We start from the raw sequence: 24,627 nt of genomic DNA on the forward strand, positions 1-24,627 counted from the left end.
ATACAGTAGGTAACATAGAAGGCAGACAAACTACTGGATTTCATTGATCACCACTGTATTTTGTTTCCAAGTGCTTAGTTGCATTTCACTTCATTTTTTATCATTTATATAGTCTTGCCTTTGCAAGAACTAAAATGGTCTTACTGAAATACTGGTTCATCCAGTTTTCCTCGCAATTTTATTACGTTTTTTCAAGCTGAAAATTGGGAATAAGCAGTTAGGAAGTAAAAACAGTAGTCCCAGAGATTGCAAATAGCAAATTATAGCTTCCCTGCTTTTTCGGACTGCTAACGAATGTGTACTTTAATGTTGGTCAGTGAAGTATTAATTGAATTTAGAGTGCAGACTTAAAACCACTGCCACAAAGTTGATGCCTCATTTAAATGTAAAATAAAGTATATAAAAGCATTAGAAATGTTTGACATTATGTTTATTTTAAAAAGTGAATACTGAATTGGCTCAGAGGATTTGGAATCCAGTCAGTGTCAGCATGTTTTTAAGATTTAGGAATCTGAAAATATGGATGCACAGAAAGGGAAAGTGACTTGGCTACTCCTGCTGAATAGATTTGAATATTGCTTGCAATCTCATTTACCTCATATGACATGCATTTTTCTTTCGTTTTGAAGCATTTTAGATATATCAGAAGGAGAGCTTGAATCCACAGTGTTCTAAGGAACTAATTAAAATGAATTTATGGCTGGATAATGTTGTGGATGGGTTTCTGTTCTGTAGCATGTGACTGATATAGTGCACACTGACAATTAAGACTTTCCAAACTTGTTTTGCTGAATGAGTCTGGGTGTTTTCCAGCTCTTTTGGCCAAATGATCTACCAGAATTTATGACTTAAGTTATCTTCGGGGAGTTCCAGTGAAAAAAAGACATGGAGGATGCTGAAGGTTTTGACCCTCTGTCTGCTTGTCATCTTGTTACAAACATGCCTCTGACTTGCCTGGAAGTCCCTGTGTTTTGTTCTTAGCAGTTATCCATTAGTGGTAAGATTCAGCACAGAACTTGCGCATACCTAGAGGTTAGTAGCTGCAGTGTCCAAGTGCACCTCCTGATTCCTGGAGAGAAAGCTAGGATATTCTTCATACCTGTCAGGGTTCAGATTTATACTCCAGGACAGTCTTGATGCTGTGCTATTCTTCAAAAAGATTTATTGAATGAGAGGAGTGTAGTTTTAGTGTTTAAGGCAGTCATCTGGGGCATGGGAAATGGTTACAATTCCTATAATTTGTGTAGATTATTCCATGTCTTTATGAGGTCTGAAATTCTGGCTGCTACATGCTGTACTTGAGGCTGCACTTGGGACTGTTCAGGAAGTGAAACTAGGAAAGAGTGCCTCATCCACTTGCACGGTGCACTTACGTATAAAGAACATTCTAGTTTGTACTGGTACCCGTACCTGTTTCTGCACCTGAGGTCTTGGATTTAGACTGTTAAATCTTAAATGTTTTGAGATGGCAAGAGCACATCTCCCTGCCATACCTGAAGTCAGCAGACTGTTCAAGTTAAAAAACCCCTTTAGCGTTGTCGTACTGCTATGGCATCCTTTGCTTAGGAGCTTATTGTACACCTGATCTGCCTGATTACAAAGCCTTTGTCCCATTGTTGTGACTATTGATTTATTTCTGCTCTTATTTATTTCTTTAATTAATTAATTTGAGGAATAATTTCCCACAACAGTGGTAGGGCCATATAGATACATTTCTGAAAATATAAAGAAATAAGATAAAGTTTAGGCTTGCTAGCACCTATTTGCCTTTCTATTTCTTAGCTGAACATTACCATTAAAATTGCTGGTTAGTTTTGGTTACGTGTGTTGGTCTTTCTTCATATGGCTAGTTGCTTACAAGAAATTGGATGAACTGCTTTTCTTAGAAAACTCTTTGGAGTAGTATTTGGTCACAAACACTGTGGATTCATTCCAATACCATGGGGCAAATTCAGCTTTTCAGTTCCCTGTAGTATTTGGCCCTGCATTAGGTTTTTAGTTTACTTTTTGTTCAGTTCTCTAAACTGTGATGTTTGTGATTTGATGGATATAAACTTTGGTAGAGTAAGTTGGCAACAATGGTTTTTATTTACTTTTGCAGGAAATTGGATTTTATCTAGTGATATTGCTTGCTTCAAGCAAAACTATCGGTTTTAATTCACTTCTACAATTCAAAAACCCTTTCAAGAGAGGAGCTTGTTTCCTAAGCCTTTCTTTCTGGGAGCCACATGGGAGGGCAGGGCTAGAAATCAGAGGGCACCAGCCTGATGTTGTCACATGCCTGACCTCCGGAGGTACTGGAGTGGCTGAGGTAGAGCCAGAGGCAGAGCCAGATGTGTTGTTCTTCCTCAACATATCTGTAGTTTATTATGTCCCATCGTGTCCCGTGAGACCCTTTTTCAGTTTCATTTTCTTGGTGCCTTTATAATAAGGAATAATGTTTTGTATGGGTGGTAGTCAGTTTTTAAATGGGTATAGAAATCCCTTTTATTGATTACACACACCTTGAAAAAGGGCAGGACTGGATTTATGGGTCTGTGTGTGACCTTTGCCTGTTAGTACTGCTGTATTTTTCATACCATATATTAATGAATATATTAATTTGTGAGTTTATGGTATCATTACTGCATTATAAATCATATTGTTATTACACAAGAAGGTCATTATTCAGTGCGTGTTGTATGGGACTGGCAGGTAGGGACTCCCAGTTGAAGCTATGAGAGAGAATCTTCTTGTAACATGACAATAAAAATTTTTTTCTAAGGAAGTGATTCTTTAAGGCATTGCATTTACAGTTTTCAGAGTGATTGCACTACTGAAGGATCAGGTACTAAGAGCTTGTCTTGTTTACTCATCGTCATGTGGATATTGAAAACTGATAATCCTTTAGATTTATACTGGTTTTTAATACACAGCCATTGCTGTTGTACATGTAGTAGTGGAAGGCTCTGTGGGAACGCTGTTGATAGGGAATAAACTGGCTTTTTTTATTTACTTGTGTTTTTCTGCTTTTTTTATTTCTCTTTAAACAATGTTGTCTATACCTGTGCTAAGTCCAGTTTGACAATGGCTAAAGTACTGGTGACAGCTGGGGGTAGCATTTACCATAAGGAAACATCAACTTGTTTCCATTTTCATTGGGAACAGTAGTGACAAACTCGATGGGAGTGGGGGTGGTGGAGGAGGGAGCAGAGGTCTAATGAAAGCGCAGCCATTGGCTAACTCTTTAATCTGGGGAGGGGGATGATCTTGAACTAGACAAATCCTGTTTAAAGAGTTGGGTAATTAGTAGTCTTGTCACTCCACAGATTAGCATTTTGAATCCTTTTCAGTAAAAATGCAAACTGCCTTTATTATTTCCGTCTTTCAAAAGGCACATAATTGAAAACTATTGTGTTATTTGAGATGGTTCTTTGAATTGTCTTCAAAAAGAAGATTTTATTTTTCCCCCATCTGATTGAATGTATTTAGTTGTTTGTTGAATGACAATATATTCAGATTGGATTTGTGCCTTGCGTAGCCCCATCTTGTCTGAGGATTGAAAAGGTAGAATGGCCTCACTCCAATTTATTTCTTGTACGGTGTAGCAAAACCAAACCTAACCTGTCATCTCCTCAGTGATCTTACAATAAATATTAATTAGTTTATTAATATTTCATGATCTCTCAGCAGTCTTTCAGTTGTATTTTTCATTCTTTCAACTGACTAATACTGGGGTCCTTTCTTGCATTCCATGTTTTCAAGTGGTATTTGTCCTCTAGTGGGCTGACTGACTTCTGTAATCTAAGAGCCACCAGCTTGTTGTCATCATCAATGAAGTTTGCAACCAACACTTAGAAGCAAGAAGATAACCACTTTTAGATGTCTGAACATGATCTTACCCTGTTATGGTGTGGGGGTTTTGGAGTTACCCCCTCCCCCCCTTAAATATTTTTAAAAATATTTATTTAATCTCTGTCTATTGGGATTCTGATTTAGTGGGCAACACTAGAGGAGTTGCAAATATGCAACACATCCTGGGTGTTTTTGAAGACAAGGAGGGAAAGTGTGAAAGCATAGAGTGTGGTCCTCCTTCTGGTGGATACTGCTGGTTTGAAAGCTTCTGCTCTTACTTCTGAGGATAAGAGGATGCCAAATGGGGAGGAGGGAGGGAGGAGAATGTCTAAGACCCTTTACTGAAGGTAAGTAACTAGTATTTAGACACTAACAAAAGCTTGACAGCTGTTTTTTAAAGCAACTCCGAGAATAAAAACAATTTAAGAAAACTGTGAATACATCGCTATTACTTCTAACTGCAAAATTCAACAAACTTTGTATTTCATTCCATTAATATTAGTAGTTAAAACAAACCAAATAAGCCAAAGGAAAACACAACCACCTACCTCTTTACCTATCTAACTTAGTTCATGTTTTTACTTGTTTTATTTCTAGCATATTATCAAGTTTCACCGTGCCTCAAAAGCAAATAAAAAGCCCATGCAATTGCCAAGATCTATGGTTAAATCCCTACTCTACCAGATCCTCGATGGAATCCATTACCTCCATGCAAACTGGGTGCTTCACAGGGATCTGGTAAGTGTGGCATGTATTACCTGGTTAGGAAAGTTCCACGTGTGTGTTGTTGGGTAGGACAAGAAAAGTCCCGATTAGTAATCTTGCGTATCGATCCGTACAGCTCTTCCTGTTATTGTTGCAGGAGACCAATTGAGACTTTAAACATGAAAACAAACTATGTTTTCACATTGTTTTTATCTGAGTCATCTGAGCTCAGACAATGATACTAGATCCGGTTAAAGGATTGCAGATATCGATATCCGAAAACAGTACGTGAGACAGCTGATATATGTTGGTTGAACATTCTTATAAGTTTGTGCAGGACTTTGAAAAGGCATTTAAGTAGGAAAGTGATTGATACTCTTGTACGTTTTTTGGCTTACGTGCAAGTTACCATAAAAGCTAGTGAAAGAATAGTTTTTTCATGGAGTATTTCTTTTCCATGTGGTGTTTTTTCTGACCGTGGGAAGAGAACTATAAAAGAGTTATCATCTTGAAATTTCTCATGACCTGAAGTGGCTCTTTAAGTTGACTGCAGATTACAAGGGCAGCCAGTTGCCTTGTCTTAGTTACCCTTTTCCCTTTAAAGTTTTCCATCGCTCCTCATGCTTAAGTGAAGTGCTACCACAGGTTACAAAAAGAATACTAATGTGAGTATGCTGCCACTTGCATTGTAATTAGAGTATTTGGCATGAGACAAACAAATATGATGGTTAATACACCAAACGTCACTAGTAGGTATGGTAGGAAATGTAGTGTAATCTGGATATAAAGCCACAGCTTTTATTTGGTTCTTTTCCATAGTTGCCCCAGTATGTCAAAATAGGGCTGCATGTCCAGAAACTTACAATCACTAATTAAGTTTTGTGAGACATAGATTAGTCTTGAGTCTTTAATAGTAAATAGGGGTTTGGATTAATTTTTGGATGTAGAGCAATTTTTTTTTGAAAGACATGAATAAACCAAGGCAGGCTTGGAATAGAAGTCACGGACATCTTCTGAACTAAATTTTATCTATTTTTTGCTGTAATACTTAACAACAACAGCTAGAACGGGTTTCAGATTTTGGTATGGATCGTTTTTTTTAGTTTGTTCTTTGGTGTTTATTGTCAGTTTTTCTGTTGAATTCCAAATGTTGGTATACTGGGGAGATGGAGAGGGGTCACCTTTGGAATAGTAGCCACGACCAAAAACAGGAAGCATGTACAATCCTGATTTTCATGATACAATTACTACCTTCCTAAGGAGACAGCTGTTGCTTTGGCAGAGTGCTCAGATGTAATTAGCTACAGCTTGAGAAGGAACACCTGAAAAGTCTATATCCAACTATGTTTGAGGGAAATATGCATTCATGGAACTTTTAAATATATATACACTCAAATGCCGTGCATGAATTTGATGTTTTGATAGGAAATACAAGATCTAAGTAATTAAGGTAATAATAACAAATACCCTCAAGAAGTTTCTTGCTGGTGTTGCTATTTCCAGCCTGCAGCACCAGGTGTGTTGCGTGACTAGTGCTGCTACTTTACAGTTCTTATCTGTGGTTGACACGTTGCAGCAAAGCTGATGTCTAATGTCTCTGGCTTTCCTTTTGGAATTTTGGGAGATGATTGTTGCTGTTAAAAAACCACTGTTTTTCATGGCTCTGGAATGATAGCACTTGACAGATGTTGGCATAACTGAGAAGGGAGAAGAACAGAAATTTGTGAAATCTCAGTGTGGTCTTGATCGACAAGTAAATTTAAGCAGATGGATTCCGGGATACCTCAGTAAGACAAATGAAGCCATTTTGAAAATTGCTTTTATACACTGGTGATTAAAAAGTGTATTCAGAATCCTTTACCTTTTTAAAATTTGTCGTGGATTCCTGAAGAATTCGGGTACTTCAAATAGTTGTATCTTGAACATGGTAAGAAAAAGCCTGATGTTATTCTGGATGTGTCCTGTTGGCACTTGAACTTCAAGGTTAATATAATAATTTAGTAACCAGTTTAAATCCTCAGTGAAGGAAAAGTCTTTTACATTTGTTATTTTTATTCATATGCTCATACTTGTGATTTTTGCTACTAAGCACGGTACCTCAGGCATGGTTTCACTGGAATCAGTTCCTTGTGTAATACATGAATACCAGCTCCTCAGTGTCTTCTTAAGATGGGGAGCAGTTTTGTTGGTGTTTTTCTCTTAGCTGTTTTAATTTACATCTGCTGGAAAAAATATTTTTCCATTTTATGTAAACCAAATTTTGCAACAAAACACCTTGTACTTTCTTGGTTTAATATAGCTCTGTTCTTACTATTTTTAACATGTATTTGGATGTAGACCAAAGATAGTGACATCCATAAAAGTCATGTTATGCTTTTTTCATTGCTTCGAAAAAATATTAGATTCTCCAAGAATATTTATCATAATAGTAGTCAAATTCTCCTCAGCCATGGAAATGATCTCTTTAATTTATTTAACAAATGTTATGAAAAAACAGAAACATATCAGATTAGGTATTTGCAAGAGTATGCACTTAGAGAGGTATATGAAGAACATTGTTTAAATCTTAATTTACTAGTGTCTTAAATAAAAGGTTTTTTTTTAAAGAAACTGGAACACCAAATGTGTTATTTAAAAACCTTAAAATTACGATGGTATTTTTAGTTGTTATTTTTAATATCAGCAGTAGCCAACAAAAGCGTGACAGGGTAATAGAAGTGGTGAACAATGTGAATTTGCAGACTTGCAATACATGTCCTGTCCTTGGCCTGAGCTAATGGATAGTTGTTACCACAAGGAGACAGTCTCGTTCCCATCTTCACTGCTGCTAGGCATTGCCGCCCATGTTATTGGTCTGGCAGGTGATACTCACCTGACTCATGGTGAGCTCATTCATGGAGTTAAACACACAGAGAATATCCACTTTTCACCTGCAGAGCTTGTTTTCTGCAGGTTTAGCTCCCTGAGGGACCTCACTGGGAACAGGAGTTGGTGCAGAGCGTGAGGCTGGAGGTGGTGGCAGAAAGCTCTACAGGCTGTTCTAGCATCATCTGCCATTAGATCATATTATTTTTTTGTTAAAATACACTTTTTTGGTTCTTTGGAGAAAGTGCAAGTGTTCCTAAAAGATAAAATCAGTATAATTTTTATGTTTGCCTTGACTCTCTTGTGATACAAGACTTACATCAGCTTGAACTATGCCAAAACAAGTCCAAATTTAGGAAAGTGCCCATATTGAGGCAAACACTGAATACACTCACACTCATACTTCTAGAAGTTTGAAAATAATTTAGTGTAGTGTATCTTTCAATGTTTTCTAAGATTTAGGTTATTTTGTTTCTGTCTTCCTTACCCTGAGAGTAGCTGAAAGGTGCTAAGTGACTTCTAAAGTTTTTTTTTTCCTAAGCTGTTGGTTTTGGTCAGTTAAAAAACATTCAGCTGTTAAGGCAAGATTCAAACAATATTAGATATGGAACAGAAGCACTAGATGTCTGATTTCTTTAAATAGCATTGTGTCAGCCTGTACACCTTGGAGTTGACCTAAGTCTATGAAAATCCATACACTTGTTCTCCTGTCAACCCATTTTGAGTGGTATTTTGTTGTTGGATTGCATGTCATTGGGCAATGACAATTTTGCCTTTTCAACATAGCAGCATTCCTGAAAGCCATGCACTAGAGGAGGGAGGATTTACTGGCTCTGCTAGCTGCTGGGGCATTTTCTTATGAACAAGAGGTTAGTACAGATGGATATTGGAGAAAAAAACCTTTGACTACTAAGCTTTTGGGTTTTTATAAATGCTCTATATACACTGTGGGCTGCCCACTTGAACGAGATCTAGTATTGTGCTCCATATCTTGAGTCAATAGCAAGTTAGAAGATGCAGCACTTGGAGTACAGTATTTCAGGGTGTTCTAATATTTAGATTCTACAGGAATGTTCAGCAAAGGTCTTACTTTGCAGGGATGTCAAAAAATGGAGACTGTCCATATACTGTTTGAAGTATCTGTTCATGTTAGCAACAGGAAGGATTGGGCACTTTATTGTGCTAATAACCTCTCTGTAGATGGTGTTATTTGCTTAAGGACAAAACCAGGCTCAGACCATATCCTTTAGAACCTTATAAAAGCAATTTCTGTTTGTAATAGGATGTATTTTCCTGAAGGGGAGGTATTATCTATGAGATGTTTGAAGTGCACAGAATCCATACTGAGGAATTAATTTAAGATTCCATTTACATCCTTGAGCGTTTCTTTAGAATACTGCTTTGTATTATTAAAACTATGGGTTGAAAAATGAATGTTGGAAATCAAACTCACCAGAGAAATGCATATTTGTTTTCGTTTCTCCCCCTTTTTCCCTGGGATTATGTTAAATGGCCGCTTTCAGCATTCTAAAGTTGAAAACTTGTTTGTTGCAATGATCATATAAACTAAGTCTGTAAAATAAGCCAAGTTCCTAAAGTGTTTTTATTATAAATTTAAATACTTGTTGACTAAGAATTTCTCAGTTTCTTTTGTACTGACCCTCTACAGCTTTAGAATGTTGTAGTTGACTGTGCGTCATTTTGCAAATCAGGGAGATTAGTGTACAGCAAAAGTACAGCTCCTTCAGTTTGCAGTCTACAATGTCAATATAAAAAGCACGACCAGCAGTGGCAAGGAAAGGGTACTTTTCCTATTTCTGTTTTGGGAGGGAATCGGTGGTGGTATGGCAGACTTCTGCACGCAAGTGACTAAATCCTGAAGAGAATTCTGGGTGCAGGGTCCTTATATACTACAGGACAGCTCTTATGGTGATATTCAGTGAAGAAAAGTGGTTGTAGTGAAAACTCAAGGGTGGTTTTTGTCACTTAAAAAGACAGCAGACCTTTTAGAATTTTGAAGCTGATAAGTGCAACAACAGAGTGAATCTTGTAATTGAGTTTGTTCCTGGGGAACAGTATGTAGTGGTTGTTGTTTTTCAGGGTTTTCTGGAAACTGCAGCCATCTGGAGCCTCCTGTCAGAAGTCAAGCAGAAAGGGAAAGGCCAAACTGAAGGGGTCAGACAGATGACTTTCTGTGGGCACCTGCAACTTCTGTCTCCCTCAAAAGAACAGCCTATTCAGAAATGATTGAACTAATTATTTTTTCATCCTCTAGCTCTGACAATTTGTGGGAGTTTTTTTAAAATATTTTTATCTTACTCAGAATATTTTAAATGATCCATCACAGTGTTTGTGTGGAATAGCAATGTTATATATATATATAAATATATATATATATATAAATATATATATATAAAATATTATAGATACATATAATATAATTAAATTATATTAAATTAAATAAAGCTCTAATAATTTTCAGGTTTTTAGTTGACTTAATTGAGTTTTAGTTTAGGGATTAACTAAAAAAACCAATCACTTTCTCATTGTAATCCTTCTCTAACCAGTATGTAAATCTGCAGTCTTTTACCATGAACCTATACCTGGACTCTGCTCTGGAATTTTGCTGCCACATTACACAACTCACTTGTCTTTGCCTCTGTTTCCCAATCTGCTAGCTATTTATGGGTCTAATTTTAGCTTACTGCTTTATGTGCTGTGAAAGCAGTATAATGTATGTGGTTTATGTAGATAACTTATTTTTGTTGTTTGATATTCTTCTAATGAGCTGGAAGTATTAACAAAAACTAAAAATAAAAATCAATTGCATGTTGCATGAAGGCACCAGAAAACTTAAAATTTTAAGTGGATACTGACTTTTTGCTTCTGCTTTCATGTTTTCTTTTCAAAGCCTTTGAGAAATGGGTGCTTATTATTACTAGTTTATAGTATTTAGCTACTCTCCCCTCTTCCTTCCTGTACCCTCCCAAGAAAATTTTCCAATAAATGATAAGAGAAGTTACCTAAAAAGTAGCAGAACTGAAGTGGTTTTTAAATATCCCACTTGCATTTTGTTAAGTAAGTGAACTGTGGGTTTGAAAAATAAAATGTGAAATGACGAGTGTGGGAAACTCCCCTTTTACTAGCAATTCTAAAGAAGAATTTTTATGTGCTGATATCAAAAGTAAATTTAGATTTAGGTTCATGCATCCCTCTCTTGACAAGCAGCTGCTGTGTAGGAATGCAGAACTGTTGGGTCCTGCCTTCTGCCAGTAATTTTGCACTGGCTTGAAAAGCTTCTTGGCCCTGTTGCATCCGTTTGAGTGTGCACATGCCTCCTATAAATAAATATCGAGTCAACCTGTCTACCAGTTTCTTTAAACTTTTAAAAAACACTGTAGTTGTAATCCCCACTATTCTATGTCATCGTGTGTGTGCATGCACGAGAAGGGTGCATGAATATGTATGGCCATGCACTCCTGACTCTCATTCTTCCCTATCTGTGTATGGGTTCAGGCTTCTTAATTGTTTATTATTCTGTCTGCATGATCTCTTTGGGGTGGAGGGAACTTTCCACAGTGTCAGAGAACCATATGAATGATCATACTCAGCTTGCAGATTTCCCAAAAGAAAGGAAATACAAGCTAATCCTACGTATTTTAAGAGATTAGACTCCTTTGATGACTTCAGAAAGTGATTTGAATTTACCAACTGAAAAGTTAACACAATTTTCCTCTATTGTATTGATTAGAGAGAGGATAAGCTTTTTTATTTACTGCTGAGGAACAATAGTTTATGGGTGCTTATACATGTATCTGTATGGATATGTGCTTCTAGATAGATAAGCGAACCAGAAATTTTACATCCTGAAAAACAAACTGAGTTTTATCAGCAGGTGCTTTTCTTCCTCTCTCTCTCTTTTTTTTTTTTTTTTAATTGTTAAGCGTATATTTCAGGGCACCTATGAAAAAATGGTGGATTTCTCATTACTCAGAACTTTGCTTTTGTCCTTCATTTGTAAAAACTAATCTTCAGATGATTTAAAAAGATCTGTGAAGATGTACAGACTAATACTTCTGTTGTGTACATGGAAACAGCAATTTTTCCATGACTGAGTAACGCATACCTTTTGGTTTGTGGCGAGAGTATTAAGATGTTTGTAGATTATTTTTTACTAATAAAAATAATTACAGTTGAAGAAAAATGCTTTACCTCAGGTTCTGAAACAAGCTTATGCTCATAAAACCCTGACTGGATATAAATTCAGATGAGTCAGAAGAAACAAAGGGACTGATTTAATGTTCTTTTGGCTGCGTTTTGCTGCTAAAGTCAACAGATGACATATGGCCTTTGGACTTCTTATCTCTTTTCCTGAGGTGGAAAAAAGGCAACAAGGAAGCAAAAGTATTAATATAATTCTAGAATTTATGTGGGTTTTTTTCCCTGTTATAGAATAAACAGGAGGAAAATGTTATCTTTTTTAGTATTCCCAGTTTAGATACTATCTGCCAAAGGAGGTTTCTAGTAAATACATGATGTGCTTAGCCTACTGGTGCAGCTGACCATTTGGAGTGAGCAAACTGAGTTTTGCCTTCTAAATAAAAATGCAAAGTTTAGAAGCTGTTTTTAGAAGTTTTTCTTTTGTAAAAGTCTTACTACCTTTTTTTTCTGTTGGAGAAAGTACCTTTAGGATAATGGAATTGACAGTAACTGCATCTGTGGGATTATTTCTGTTTGGACTCATTACCCCTTCTGTATAAGGCTACAGAGGTTGGCACCTCTTTCTATAGTAATAGAAATTAATGAACCTTAAGAGAAGTGTGTTAGAATCAGTGAAGACGACTAATGTAACTACATATAATCAAGAAAAAATGAAGATCCTGCATTTGTTCTCCATGCTGTTTGCCATCTTGTGCTTTCTCTTGTGCATTTCTCTTCATTTGGAAACTTGCTGTAGTTATTGCTGATCTACTAAGCAGTTGCAGTAACGTTGCAAATTATCTTGCACTTAAATTAAGCATCTTTGGTCAGTGATCCAGGAAGCTGCAGTGACTAGCAAAGGACGTTAGTTTATTCCTCATTTTGTTGTGTGTGAACTTTGTCAAAGAAACTAACTCTGCTGCAGAAAATGACTGATCAGCTGGTGTGTCACAGATGGCTTATCTCAGGGCCTCCTTATCTTTTCCAGCCTCCATCCCTTCTGGCTAATGTTTCAGAAATCACTGTAGCTCTTAGGACTAAGTACCACCGTTATGTCAATTAAAGGAAATGAAGGAAATACTTTACCTAGTCTGTGAAGTGACCGACTATATAAAGTGATCCTCTCAGAAACTGGGCACTACGTCTTCAGATTCATCTTTAGGGAGGATTGTGATAGTCTTTTTTTCTGAATTTCACATAAAACCAGCTCAGAATTAAAATTTCAAGATATTTTAATAAATACAGGAACAATCCCTCAGGATATCTGGACCACTGGTAAAAGCATTTATAGTATTCTTTCATGTGTTTTAACAGTGAAGAAGCAAAGATTTCAAGACAAGTCATAGTGCAAGTAGTCAGTGTTAAACACATACAGTTTTCTGTATACCAAACCTCTGTACTACCAGAATTTTAACTTCTCTGTTGTTTTCCTGCCCTCTGACAGCTAAAGCCCATGTGAATATATGACAGGTGTTCTGACAGACCCCCATTCCACTTCGTTCAGTGCCTCAGTGGCATTAGAGCACTCCCCATCAGTTTCCTTTGAGAGGCTTGTAGAAGCACTTCCCCAGCAGTTCAGTAACCTTTCTGTGCTACTATGTAAAGTAGTAGAAAACTATGTAAAAATCATTTTATTCTATTTAAGCAAGCTGATGGCATCTGAAAAATGTTTTTTATATTGGAATTATGGTTTTGCATTTTCAAGCAACTCCTCCCTCCCACCTGCAAGCTAGCCTTCCATCTGTGTTGCTTTGATTCCTACTGGTATAATAATCTTTGAACACAGGTTGTGGTTGGTTTTGGGTTTTTTTCTGTCAGTTTATTTCTATATACCCAATTCAGGTGTTTTGGGTTTTTAGGGGCTTTTTTTGGTTGAAGAGTTTTACCTAACCAAAAAAAAAAAAAAAAAAGGAAAAAGAAAAAAAATAATAAAAATAAAGTCACGTACTGCTAGGAGTTCATGCCTACTTGTTCTGCTAGTTTAAAACATTGAGCCCAAATCCCCAAATTTAGCATTATGATGTTCTATGTAGCTGGTGTTCTCAAATATAAATTATGCCAAAGAAAATAATTCTGTAGACAGTATTTTGCATTCCTGAAATTCCCCTTGGAACGGGGGATTTCAGCTACTCAAGCCATTTGGTCTTACACTACAATTGTTGCCAAAGACAGTTTTTCACAAATGTGTCTTCTGTTCTACATTCTTCTTTAATGCATAAAACACGCTTGTACATTTTTACTTTGATTTGCCTTTCATGTAGTTACTTTTGATGTAACACTTGTGGATGATGAATGTAAGAATTACGAAATAAGTGCAAATTCCAGTATGCTACATTTTAATGAGCTGATACTGACTTCTAATGCTATGAAAGTTATTTTTGTGGCTGTAGAACTGTATGTTTAGATATTTGCCAGCCCAGCTGAAATGAAGTTTTTAAAATGGGATGTTAAAGTTTGTTTTGTTTCTTTACATTCAGGGTGTGAATTCCAGTCTCAGCCCTAGGAGTGATTGTTTATCAAGTAAATATTAATCTGAACTCTGATAGCTAAACCGAAGAGAATTGCAGACCCATTTAGGTTTTGGAAAATGTGTTTGCTTGAAATTCTGGTTATAGCTGGATAATATAATAATTTTTCAGTAGCTTCTTACTAATTTTACTGTCGGCAAATACACATGCTGCCACTGGCTGTCTGCTGCTTTTTGCTGGGATGCAGAGTTTACTTCGAAGCTTATTTCTCTGTGCATGTCTCTTTGCTGTGGTGAGGAGCTGCTGTTCTTTGGTCCCAGCTTCTGTAGTGGGATGGGAAGAGCTTGCAGTAACAGTAAGCCTTATGGGGACTAAAAAGTTTTTTTTTATGTGCCGTAAATATACTTGAGTGTATATTGCAAGTGGTTTGTTGAGTTTGAAAAAATGGTAAACTAGAAAACAGCTTGATTTGTTTATCTCATTTCAAGATTTTTTTTTCCTCTCCTGCTCTGTGAAAGTTTTGATTCTTAATTCTTTCCTGTCCATAGGGATATATAGTACTATTCCTTTATAACCTGTACTTCACTCAAGTGCTGATCCCCACAGTTCTGCTCACTCAATGACTTTTCTTTTTGCTTCATTGGAAAAGTACCAGATGTTAATCTTTCTCACTCTCCCGAGAGGTGTACATGGGAACACTTGAGAAGGTCTGCGTTAAGTGTTGAAATAGATTAACTAAATTGTGCTAAACTTTTTTTTTGTGGCTATTCTGAATGGTCTCAAAAAGTACCTGTGTGGCTATTCTGAAAGTGGTCTGTGCTCAATTCAAGCTGTGCCAATGCAAGGTGGTGCTGTTTCAGCCCTCTGCTGCACTGGAGGTGATGCTGGGTACCATGCAGTCAGTGCTGTAAGTGTTCTTCTCTGCTGACTGTCCCAGTTCTTACTTTTGCCTTTGACAAAGGTATATTTATTCCTGTCAAGGTGCTAAAAGTGGAATGGAGGGCCATGGCAGAGGAGCTCATCTGCCCATCTGCTATCTGCATGATTATCTCCAACCGAGAGACAGTGTGGACTGCTAGAGGAAGGAACATTTTAAACTGTACAGCTGTTTTTCTTGGTGCATATGATTTGGAATCCTTTTTCAGTATTCAGATAGTTTTAATTTAATTTAGTTGAAAACTTTAATGCAGAGGATGTGGCTACATGAACAAGTTATAGCAAGGCAGTCTAGGGTGTGGATTTACTCTGCATTAGTTGCTCTGTAGTAACTGCTCACCTGCGTGTTTTTATCCTGCAGAAAATGCATAGTCCTTTGATAACTCACTTCTTAATGAGGGTGAGATAAAATTGCCTAACATAACATCACTAAAACTGGACAGGTACTGTGTTCATTTCTAAGTGCTTTACATTATTTCTCAAAATGATTTCATTAAAATGCGGGTAACTAAAATGCAATATAATAATGACATTATGGTATTGTTTTTTTATTGGTACCCATATGTTGAGCTTGTAGAACAGTTCAGCCTTTTGGGTACCTTTGGGTACAGTCCTCTACAGTGCATGTCTAGTTTAGTTTTCAGTATGCAAGAAGCACTTCAGTTTTACAAAAAGTTTTGTTCAGAACTGGGTGTGTGAGGTGTGTGTCTCTTTCCATCCTATTAACTTCAGATTTCAATTTGTCAAATGAGTTGATAGGTTTGGGATTTTTAATTGTAGGGATGCTGCAGCCATAAAATCTGTAATAAAACTATTATCGCCTCTAATAAAGCTTCCCTAGATTTTAATCCTGGTCCTAAATTTGTGCGTGACTATTTTCAAAATCAATGTTGCAACTATAGAGAATTTCAGCTGATGAGCATAGCATATACAAAACATGGGACAGTAACAGCAAGTATAAAGTGCTCTGATGGTAAGTTCTGAAAGCTAGGGGTTTTCTCAAGAGCATTTTGTTACATAGTAAATTTTTCAAAAATCTTAATCTGGCTTTGAGGAACAGAGATCGAGTGCCTAGCCTCTTTATGCAGTCTGAAAAAAGAAAATAAAAATTTCTGCAGGGAGTTTGTTTGCATTTTAAGTACTTCAGTTTTGTAAGAATTTCCAAGGACTTATTGGCAACATCAAGAGTGAGGTAAATCCTAAATCTTGAGCATTGAAAACTTAGATGTTTTTCCTAGTAAGTTGGGGCAAATTTGCTATAGCAAGGACAATCGTATCTTACTTTGGAAGTGTACTATGTGTTTGAAGTTGTTTAATTTAAAAAAAATAAAAAAATTAGGGCAGCTTGACCTGCCATTCTTTAACATGCTCGTGTTTTTGACATGAATCACAGAATGTTTCTCAGGAACTGACAGTATCTTACAGCATTGCATGTCTATGCAGGTTGTTTTTCATTTTTTAACAGGGCATAATTGTTGAATGGAAAGATATTATAATTAGCTCTGAACTACTTCACATTTTGTTTTCGGCACGTAGAGCCTTCTTCACAACTCTTCTTCTGTTTTCTTTCTTGACACAAATCTTTCATTTGCTTCCAACTTCCTGCTCCTCTGCCCACGTTCCCATATCTGTTGATCTGCCTTTTGCCACTTCTTTAGCATTACTCATATAACCTTGACTCAGCTTTGACTTTCCTGAAATACTCCAGTATTCCATATCCACAATCTTAATTATTGCTCTCCCCTTTGGCCTTCACAACTTTGAGCTCTGTGGATTGTGCACGTAGAAGCCTGTGTTTCATACTTTGACCCCTATGTGGGAAAAGCTCACACATTCCAGATGGAGTGACCCTCCTTTCTTTAGTTTCTCATTAAAAGTACCATACTCAGATAAAAATTCCACAGACTCATTAAAACTTAAAGGTGTCTAGGTTCTGAATTCAGTAACACTTCCTGCTGTGGTGGTTCTGCTTCAGAAAAGATGTTGAGACCGACTTTCTTCAGGCTTTTGTCTCCCAAAACAGCTTTTCTCTGTTTCCCCACTCAATTATATGTACCTAATCTTCTCTCCCTGTGCTTTTTAGCTTCTGACTTCCATTAGTAGCTTTAAGAATGAATATTGTGATCGTGGTCATGTGTGTTAAAGTTGCTACAATCTATAGTTCTGCCATGTCTTAGTTTATATGTAATTCTTCTAAAGTATTTGGAAATTAATGGGAAAATCCTTTACAAAATAAAAAAAGGGGGCTTATCCATTTTGGGTCTGGCAGGCCTTTTTTTTTTTTTAACAGCAAACAACTTTTTGTCAGTACACTTTTAATAAAGCAACCACAAAAAATTAAACTTTCCGGAAATATTTGTGTTATTTATATTGTTGAAAGTATATATATATTACTGATTACAGAATTTTTGGACATGTCAAGCTGATCCCATGTCATAATGAACTAGCTTGCATGAAGGTTGAAAATCTTCAACCACAGACTTCCGTTCAGAATCGGCCTTGATTGACAATTGATTGAAAAAACGATTAATAGTTGGTGCTGAAAACTGTCTGTAGGCATTTCAATGCCTACCAGTCAACTCAATTCGCTCTTTCACATGGTATTAGATACAGTACAACAACTTCAATGTCTAAGAAGGGTCTTGATGCTTACTATAGAACTATTATAAAAGGTGTTGCAAATAATTCCAGAGACATGAACAAGGTTTTAAGTAAATGTTAATGTGTTAGGTTAAATTGTTCTAAGGTGACTTAATGATTTCTTTGTTTTGTGCCGCGTATGTAATTTGGGAAGAGCCTAATCTTCAAAAGCAGTTAACAGACTCCCACACCTTGTCTTAAGCTGGCTACCTAAAAAATTTAAGCACCACCTATTAATACCCTGCCAAGAACTGCTTTTTGGTTTGCATTAATGAGGACAAGTAGTACTAATACCTAATGTATTTGTTCATGAAAGCATCTCTTAACATAATTGTCTTTTCATGCATTTTTATTATGTACTAAAATAAATATGAAGATTCTGGCAATATACTACAGAAACAAACTTCAAGAATCTGAAACACCACGTTGTAGCAGTATGCTACACTAAATAAATATCTAATGTACTTATTTTCCCTAAAAAAGTTGTTGTACACTTCTGAAGAAAGGAAATGAAGAAATTACTTGCTTCTTGTGTAACTTATTCTGGCCTGATTGCCTTCATTGCTTCTTACATATTTTTTTCTTCTATTTACATTCACAAATCAAGAGAGTTTCAGGACAGAAGATTAGCATTTTGTTTTAGGTACTGTGCAGCTTTTAATAAACTATAGTAATTTCCATGAACACTTAAAGTCACTGTATCAAATATGTTCGATTTAAACACTCTTCTTTATATTACCTGAGTTATTTTAAAACTGAGGGCTGGAAAGCTGCTGTAAATATTATGGAAGCCTTAATGGATTAATCATGGATTTGACAAAGCATCATCGCCTCAATCTTGTGTTGACTTTGTAAATACAGTAAGAAATTACTTCAGATAGATAAACTCATTATTAATAGAGAGAGATTTCTCCACTGATCTGTTGCAACTCAGTTATCATTTACCAGTTATCAGTGTAGTCTCTAACCTGAGGAACCTCTTCATCTGAGACTTGCAGGTCAGAGTATGAGCACATTTTCTTGATGGAGATGTTGTTGTGGCTAAGATGGTGAATGTGAACTTAAAGCCCTTTAGCTCCTCTACCTGCCTGTGGGCACACTTTTACCAGCAGGATCCTGTGGTAAATAAAAGATACCTTCATGCTGTCATGGAAAAGACCGAGTTGCTTAGTGCTTATTGCAAGATATCACACAAGAGTGTGCCCATGGCAGTATCCATGGCATGTTGATGGAGGTGCTTTCATTTAGCTCACACTTTTATTTAGCCCAACTAATTTGTTCATCTAGCATGAATATCTAAGGCTGCTCCAAATGTGCTACTCTGCATGTGAAAGTGCTCACAGAAAATACCAAGAATGTAACATAACTGTTTAATGTATGCGTATATAAACTATTTTTAAGTGGAATCTCATTCATTTATGCTGTTGAGAAGTAGGAAACCTACTGCTTTTGCTTATTGAAGAAAGCATATGAGGAGTCCTGGCATTTCCCTAGTACAGAAGTGCCATGTGACCTATTTGTGGCTGGGGTTTTTAGGTTCAAGAATAGGATACCTGAACTCTCGTGGGGTTTTTTTGCCCTCAAACACAATCTCATTGCTAGTAAAAGATTCACAGATTGAAAGGAAGGAGCAGTGTTACTAGCTCTAAAGTGATAGTGGTGTGGAGTTAGGAACCTTCCTTACTTGTGTCCAGCATGCCTTGCCTTGGTATCTGCAGAATCTTTATTTTTAAATGTGGAGGTGCTGGTTTGAAACTAACAGCTGCAAGTATTCTGCGAAAAGAAAAAGTGATGTTTTTCTGAGTGAAAAACCTGAAAAGCGCAGAAGCAGTTATGAGTAGGAAACAATACTTGTGCCCAAGATGGCAGGGTACATAGCTACTTGCAGCCTTTGCTGTGACTGTTAATATTAAAACACAAATTTCAAATGTCATCCTTTAAAGTAAAACTGTTTGATTTTCAATAATCTTTTTTAACAATATAAATATTTGTCAAGCTGTGTAAATAATGTGGTATCTGATAAAGGAAAATATTTTTCCAAGGCAAGAAAACTTCACTATCTTGGACTATGTATACAGCAACTAAGTAACTGGGATAAATGCTTGAGAGTCTTAATAGATTCAAGAGTCTTGTGGTTTCCATAATTTTTGAGTCGGCATATTATATCTTAACTTTAAATAGTTTTTCTTTTCTTCAGGTGAGTTCAGGTTTTCAGTCTCTGTATTCCGAGGCATTTTTTTCCCTGTTGCTCATATATACCTTTCATAGCCTCCACCAGCTATGCCTGTGGGTGAGAGGCTTTCCTTCCTCTCTGACCCTTGCTCCTGCCAGCTCCAATGTTTTATGGGTCAGTCTTTACTTCAAAGACCCTCTCTGGTTACTGTTCTTCAGGTTGTCTCCCTCCCTTACACCAAACCCCGAGCCCTATCTATGCAGTTGTTGTTTCTTCCTTACACAACATGCACTGCTTTGTATCTGCTCCTGTGCCTTGTTGCTGTACTATCCTTTCTCAGACTTAAGCTTTTCAAAGCAGGAGCCTTTTGTTCAGTACTTTACCCATTGTGCCCTTTGTGTACAAGAAAAGTTGCATAAACAAACAATAAAATACTTGAATTGGGTTGTTGTGTAGGCAGTGTTCACTCATGTTTGGATAGCAGTATTCAAGATAGCCTTTCAGTTGTTTATGGTAATTATGGAAAGTACATTCTGTATTGAGATGGTTTGTGCTTGTTCCTGCCTGGCCTGTTAGAAAATTATTTTAAATTGGTGGAAAATCTACTTAAGCACTTGTGATCTTTAATTTATATGAATAATTGTGATGAGAACATTTCAAATGGTTTTGAGATGCTGATAATTCTGAATGAGTGTCAATTTATGTGTTGGGTCTTCAATTCTTCAGGCAGATCTAGACCATATAGACCTTTATTGTTAGACTGGACTTATAGTGCAGTAAAGATTGGAGCTTATACTACAGAAGGAATACCATAAAAATTTGAATGCCAGCTGAATGTTAAGCTCCTTTTCATAGCATTTAATGATAAAATGAGCGAAAAGGGAATGCAGTATTCTTCTAAATTTTACAGTGTGCATACATTAAAGATACTTTGTATTAAGAAACATTATCAAGTCACAATGAATGTAAACACATGCAGGTGTCCTACTTAATATCTCCTTATCTCATTTGTGTGTGGGAGTAATGGCAGGTGATGAATAAAACTCAGGCTTCAGAAAGCAAGTAGAAGTATTATACCTTATGGATCTATATGTAAACATAACCTTTACTACCTCTTTCTTTTTCTTCTACGTGAAAAGAGCCTAAAAAGACTTAAGAGGATCATTGTATTGGTACTTTGCTAACTTTGTAATACTGAAGTCTAATACTGAATACTTCCATAGCAATATTTCCAAAACTGTTTTTCTCTGTCTCCTGTGAGGTTCACCGCCTCATAAAATCTCACCAGTGCCTCTTCATCCAAAGGAATTGTTGCAGTCCCAGCCATGACAGAGCACCCTGAGAACAAGAGCAGGCTGTTGGTGCAGGGGGACGAGCACTTCAGCTACCTGGGGGCCATGCTTTAAGGGGCACGGTTGTGGAGATGTGGGCTGCGTGATGCAGGACAGCTCTTGAGATGATGTGGGGATTCTGGTCTCCTATAAACTCTGGTAAACGTTGTGAAACAATTTTTCATCTGAATAACAGTGGAAATAAAATGGAGTATCTGTATAATGTGTGTGTCAGCTGAGCAGTGGTACTCTGTCCATCTGCTTGCTTTGCAGTCCATTGTTGATTTTTTTTTCACTGCAAGCCACAGGGATTGTGCTGCCTCAAGTGATACATTAGTAAGTTGTCTAGAACATGGTAACTGGATGATGAATGTGAGACCTTATGATCCAGAGGACTGTTAAATCCCAATTTTGTTGCCGTAGGCATTAAGGGTTGTATTAGGGTGATAGAATTTCTTTCTGAAAACTGATCTACTGGACAAACCGTGATGAAAAAGGAACACGTAACTTAGCCCTCAAATAGTGGAACTTGAGTGCTTGCTTTAAGATGATGCTCCAAGAAAGACTATGTATAAGGATTGAGGTTACATTGTAAATCACTGATCTAGATTATTTTCACATAAAGGAGAAGTCGATGCTGTAGTATAACAGGCATTTAATTGCTCATGTAGGTAAGGGTCAGTTAGTGTTTAGACTCAACATGAAGGAAGGTGGGGAGAAGAGGTGAGATCTCACCTTTTTTTCCTTGAGATGATGAGCACAGAAAAACAGCATATATGAAAAGTGGATAAAAAAATGTAGCTTGATGCTACAAAATTATGTATGTAATAAACTGACAAGAGCTAATTAAAGTATTTGAAATTCTATTAGTCATAAGCTTCTGATTGTTAAAATCCTCTAATGTATTTGATTTTCTAAATCTTGTCAAAAGTTTATACTCAAAAATAATAACAAAAGAAATTTATTCCACTGTTCTGAGTCCCTTCAGCTATATTCCCATGTCCATGGGAAAAAAGAGATCATACAAAACCAGACTCATTAAGACCCACTCAACGTGGAAGCAGCCACTTCAGGTAATTGTGCTACCCTATCCTTTTCCTCCTTTGAAATTTTCATTAAAGGACTGTTAATATTTCAACCTAAGTCAGTCAATCTAAGTTATCCAAGCAGAATCTGGTTTGTAATGAAAATGGGTTACATTTATATCTATTAATTCGGTACTATATTATTTATTGCAGTCAGAAAAGCTTTGTTAATTATTTGACTCTACCAGACTCTCAGGGGAATGGAGGTATTGGAGTTTTACTGCCAAAGATACTTGTGAAAGGCAATTAAGGAAATGTTTTATGAAGGTGTCAGCAGTCTCACTTTCAGTCATTTGTTGTTTGATTGTAGAGAGGCTTCATCCTCCTTACTAACCCTACTAAACCAAGAGGAGTCGTTAGAATAGTGTATAAAACAAATACTAGGATTTGGCAGTGGTGGAATTCAGTGCTGCAACTGAAAGAATTACCGCTTATGGGATCTAATTTTCGTGCTGCTGTAACAGAAACAAATGAATGCGAAGTAATGCAAGGAACAGGTGAGAATCTCATCATCTTATTTCCCACTCCTCTTAAATTCTAGTCCTAAGCTTAATGCAGTCATAGTCTTTCTTATGTTAGTGTTGTCAGACTTACTGTCTCTCATCTTTTGCCTTTAGAAAGGTGAAGAAAATAGTAGTGTTTGTAATGTTTTACATGTGCAAATATCTTCTCAGTTTATTTGCCTTTGGGTTGAATATTCTGAGTAAAGATTATGCGTGAAGAATATATAATAAGAACTTGATGGCAGAGATGCAAAGACTTGGCTTGACTGCAGTGTCTTGGGGTATTCAGGATACCTCTTGAAGTCCCAACAAAGGAAGAGTTTGACTGCTTTATCCCTCTGTTTTCTGTTCGTAATAAATTAAAAAACAGAACGTTCTTCCAGATTGTTTCTGAGGTGAGTCGTTCTTCTGTTCCCATACATGGTGGGCCTTCACATCTCACTGTTAGGAAATGGGGTAGCAGAGGTTGAACAATCTGTCTTGTCCCATGCTGTGCTTGGTGCTCCCAAATTGCCCAGACAAGGTCCAAAGACTAAATGGTTGTTGAGTAGCTTCATGGGAATTTTGCTGGAGTGTGTGTTGTAATGTGTTGAAAATCCCAGGGACAATGTGAATTCAGCATATTATTTGAACATTTGCTTTATGACACTGTATTTTTCACTGATAATTTATATTCATATTTTCTTCTTTGTTTCTGACTTCCCCCTCCTTTGTCCTTCTCAAGGTTGTATGTAACATTTTAAGTTCAAGTATGCTATTGCAGCACTAGCACCAGCAGAATGCTTTGGATAATGTTGCATAGCAACATAAAATTTAATTTGTGTCAAATGTTTTGGCATTCTCTTAATGTGAGGTTTTTTCATTCTTTTCTTTTTCACTTGAATTGCATTGATTGGGGTGAAACCATTGGTACACTGGTACATTGAGAAAATTGTTTTAATAGAAGCAATGCCCAGCATCCAGAGTTGTCTGGAATCTTCATTTTTGTCTTGCAGTAACTTAATACCCTGTCAGCCGTAAGAAACCTGAAATGGTGTGTGAAAGGAAGACTGTTTCATTTCTGAACTTTTATGTAGCCCAGAATTATATTCTCCTCTTGTGATTACTCTTATTTCATATTTCCCTCGTGTTTACAGTCAATTTTCCAATGGCATAACTGCAACTGTATTATCCATTGGTTAATCAGGAAACAGAGTTGGTGAATAGTCTTTTCCTGTTACAACAATGATCAAATACCTTGAGTTTATAAATTTAATATTTTTTCTAGCAATTGCCTAAGAAACCATTGTTTCAAATGAGTTTTGAAGCAAAGCATTCTTATGGATGTTCTGGCCGTTCCTGGGGAGAGCCTGGATAGGACTGAGGGGAGTGAATTTAAAGAATTAATGTCAGTTGAAGTATATGCTTAATTACCTCTCAAGAGAACACCCAACCTATGAAAAATGAGGTGAAAACAGAGAAATGAATACTCTACCTGACCACTGATTTCATTATCACAAGGGTGGTTTATATACGAGAGTAACTGAAGGCATAACTTGAATTCATGACTTGAATAGAATGTATGTCTGTATGTGATGAAGGCAGGGGTAGAAAGGTCTGTCTTTCTTTTTCATGAAATCGTTTCATAGTGAGTGTGTTCTAGATACTGGCCTTCTAGGCTGACACTGTCACCTCAAATATGTGTTTCCAGTGTTAAACATGTAGCTGTGTAGCTGTTCAGCCAAAGGAGCAATGGGGTTATAACAAGGGGACAGAGATGGCTCTGTGTGTGTCAGCTTTGCTGCTGCTGCACTCAGCAGCGTGCAGTGATTTGAGTTGACTTGAACTGCTTGGTGGGGGTTCTAGAAAAGATGAAGACTTCTTAAGACATATGCAGAGGAAAGAGGA

General features: G+C 36.8%; 1 protein-coding gene across 2 annotated transcripts in view; it reads left to right on the forward strand.

The window, feature by feature from the left end:
• Nucleotides 1-24,627, forward strand: part of CDK19 (cyclin dependent kinase 19) — a 115,561-nt gene that overhangs the window by 47,814 nt on the left and 43,120 nt on the right. For both annotated transcript variants that reach the window (XM_064649759.1, XM_064649758.1), the window contains exon 4: nucleotides 4,432-4,572. In XM_064649759.1, the coding sequence (XP_064505829.1) occupies nucleotides 4,432-4,572 (141 nt within the window). The remainder of the gene's footprint in view (nucleotides 1-4,431; nucleotides 4,573-24,627) is intronic.

The sequence above is a fragment of the Pseudopipra pipra genome, chromosome 3 (genome assembly GCF_036250125.1).
Source record: "Pseudopipra pipra isolate bDixPip1 chromosome 3, bDixPip1.hap1, whole genome shotgun sequence".
Taxonomy (NCBI): domain Eukaryota; kingdom Metazoa; phylum Chordata; class Aves; order Passeriformes; family Pipridae; genus Pseudopipra; species Pseudopipra pipra.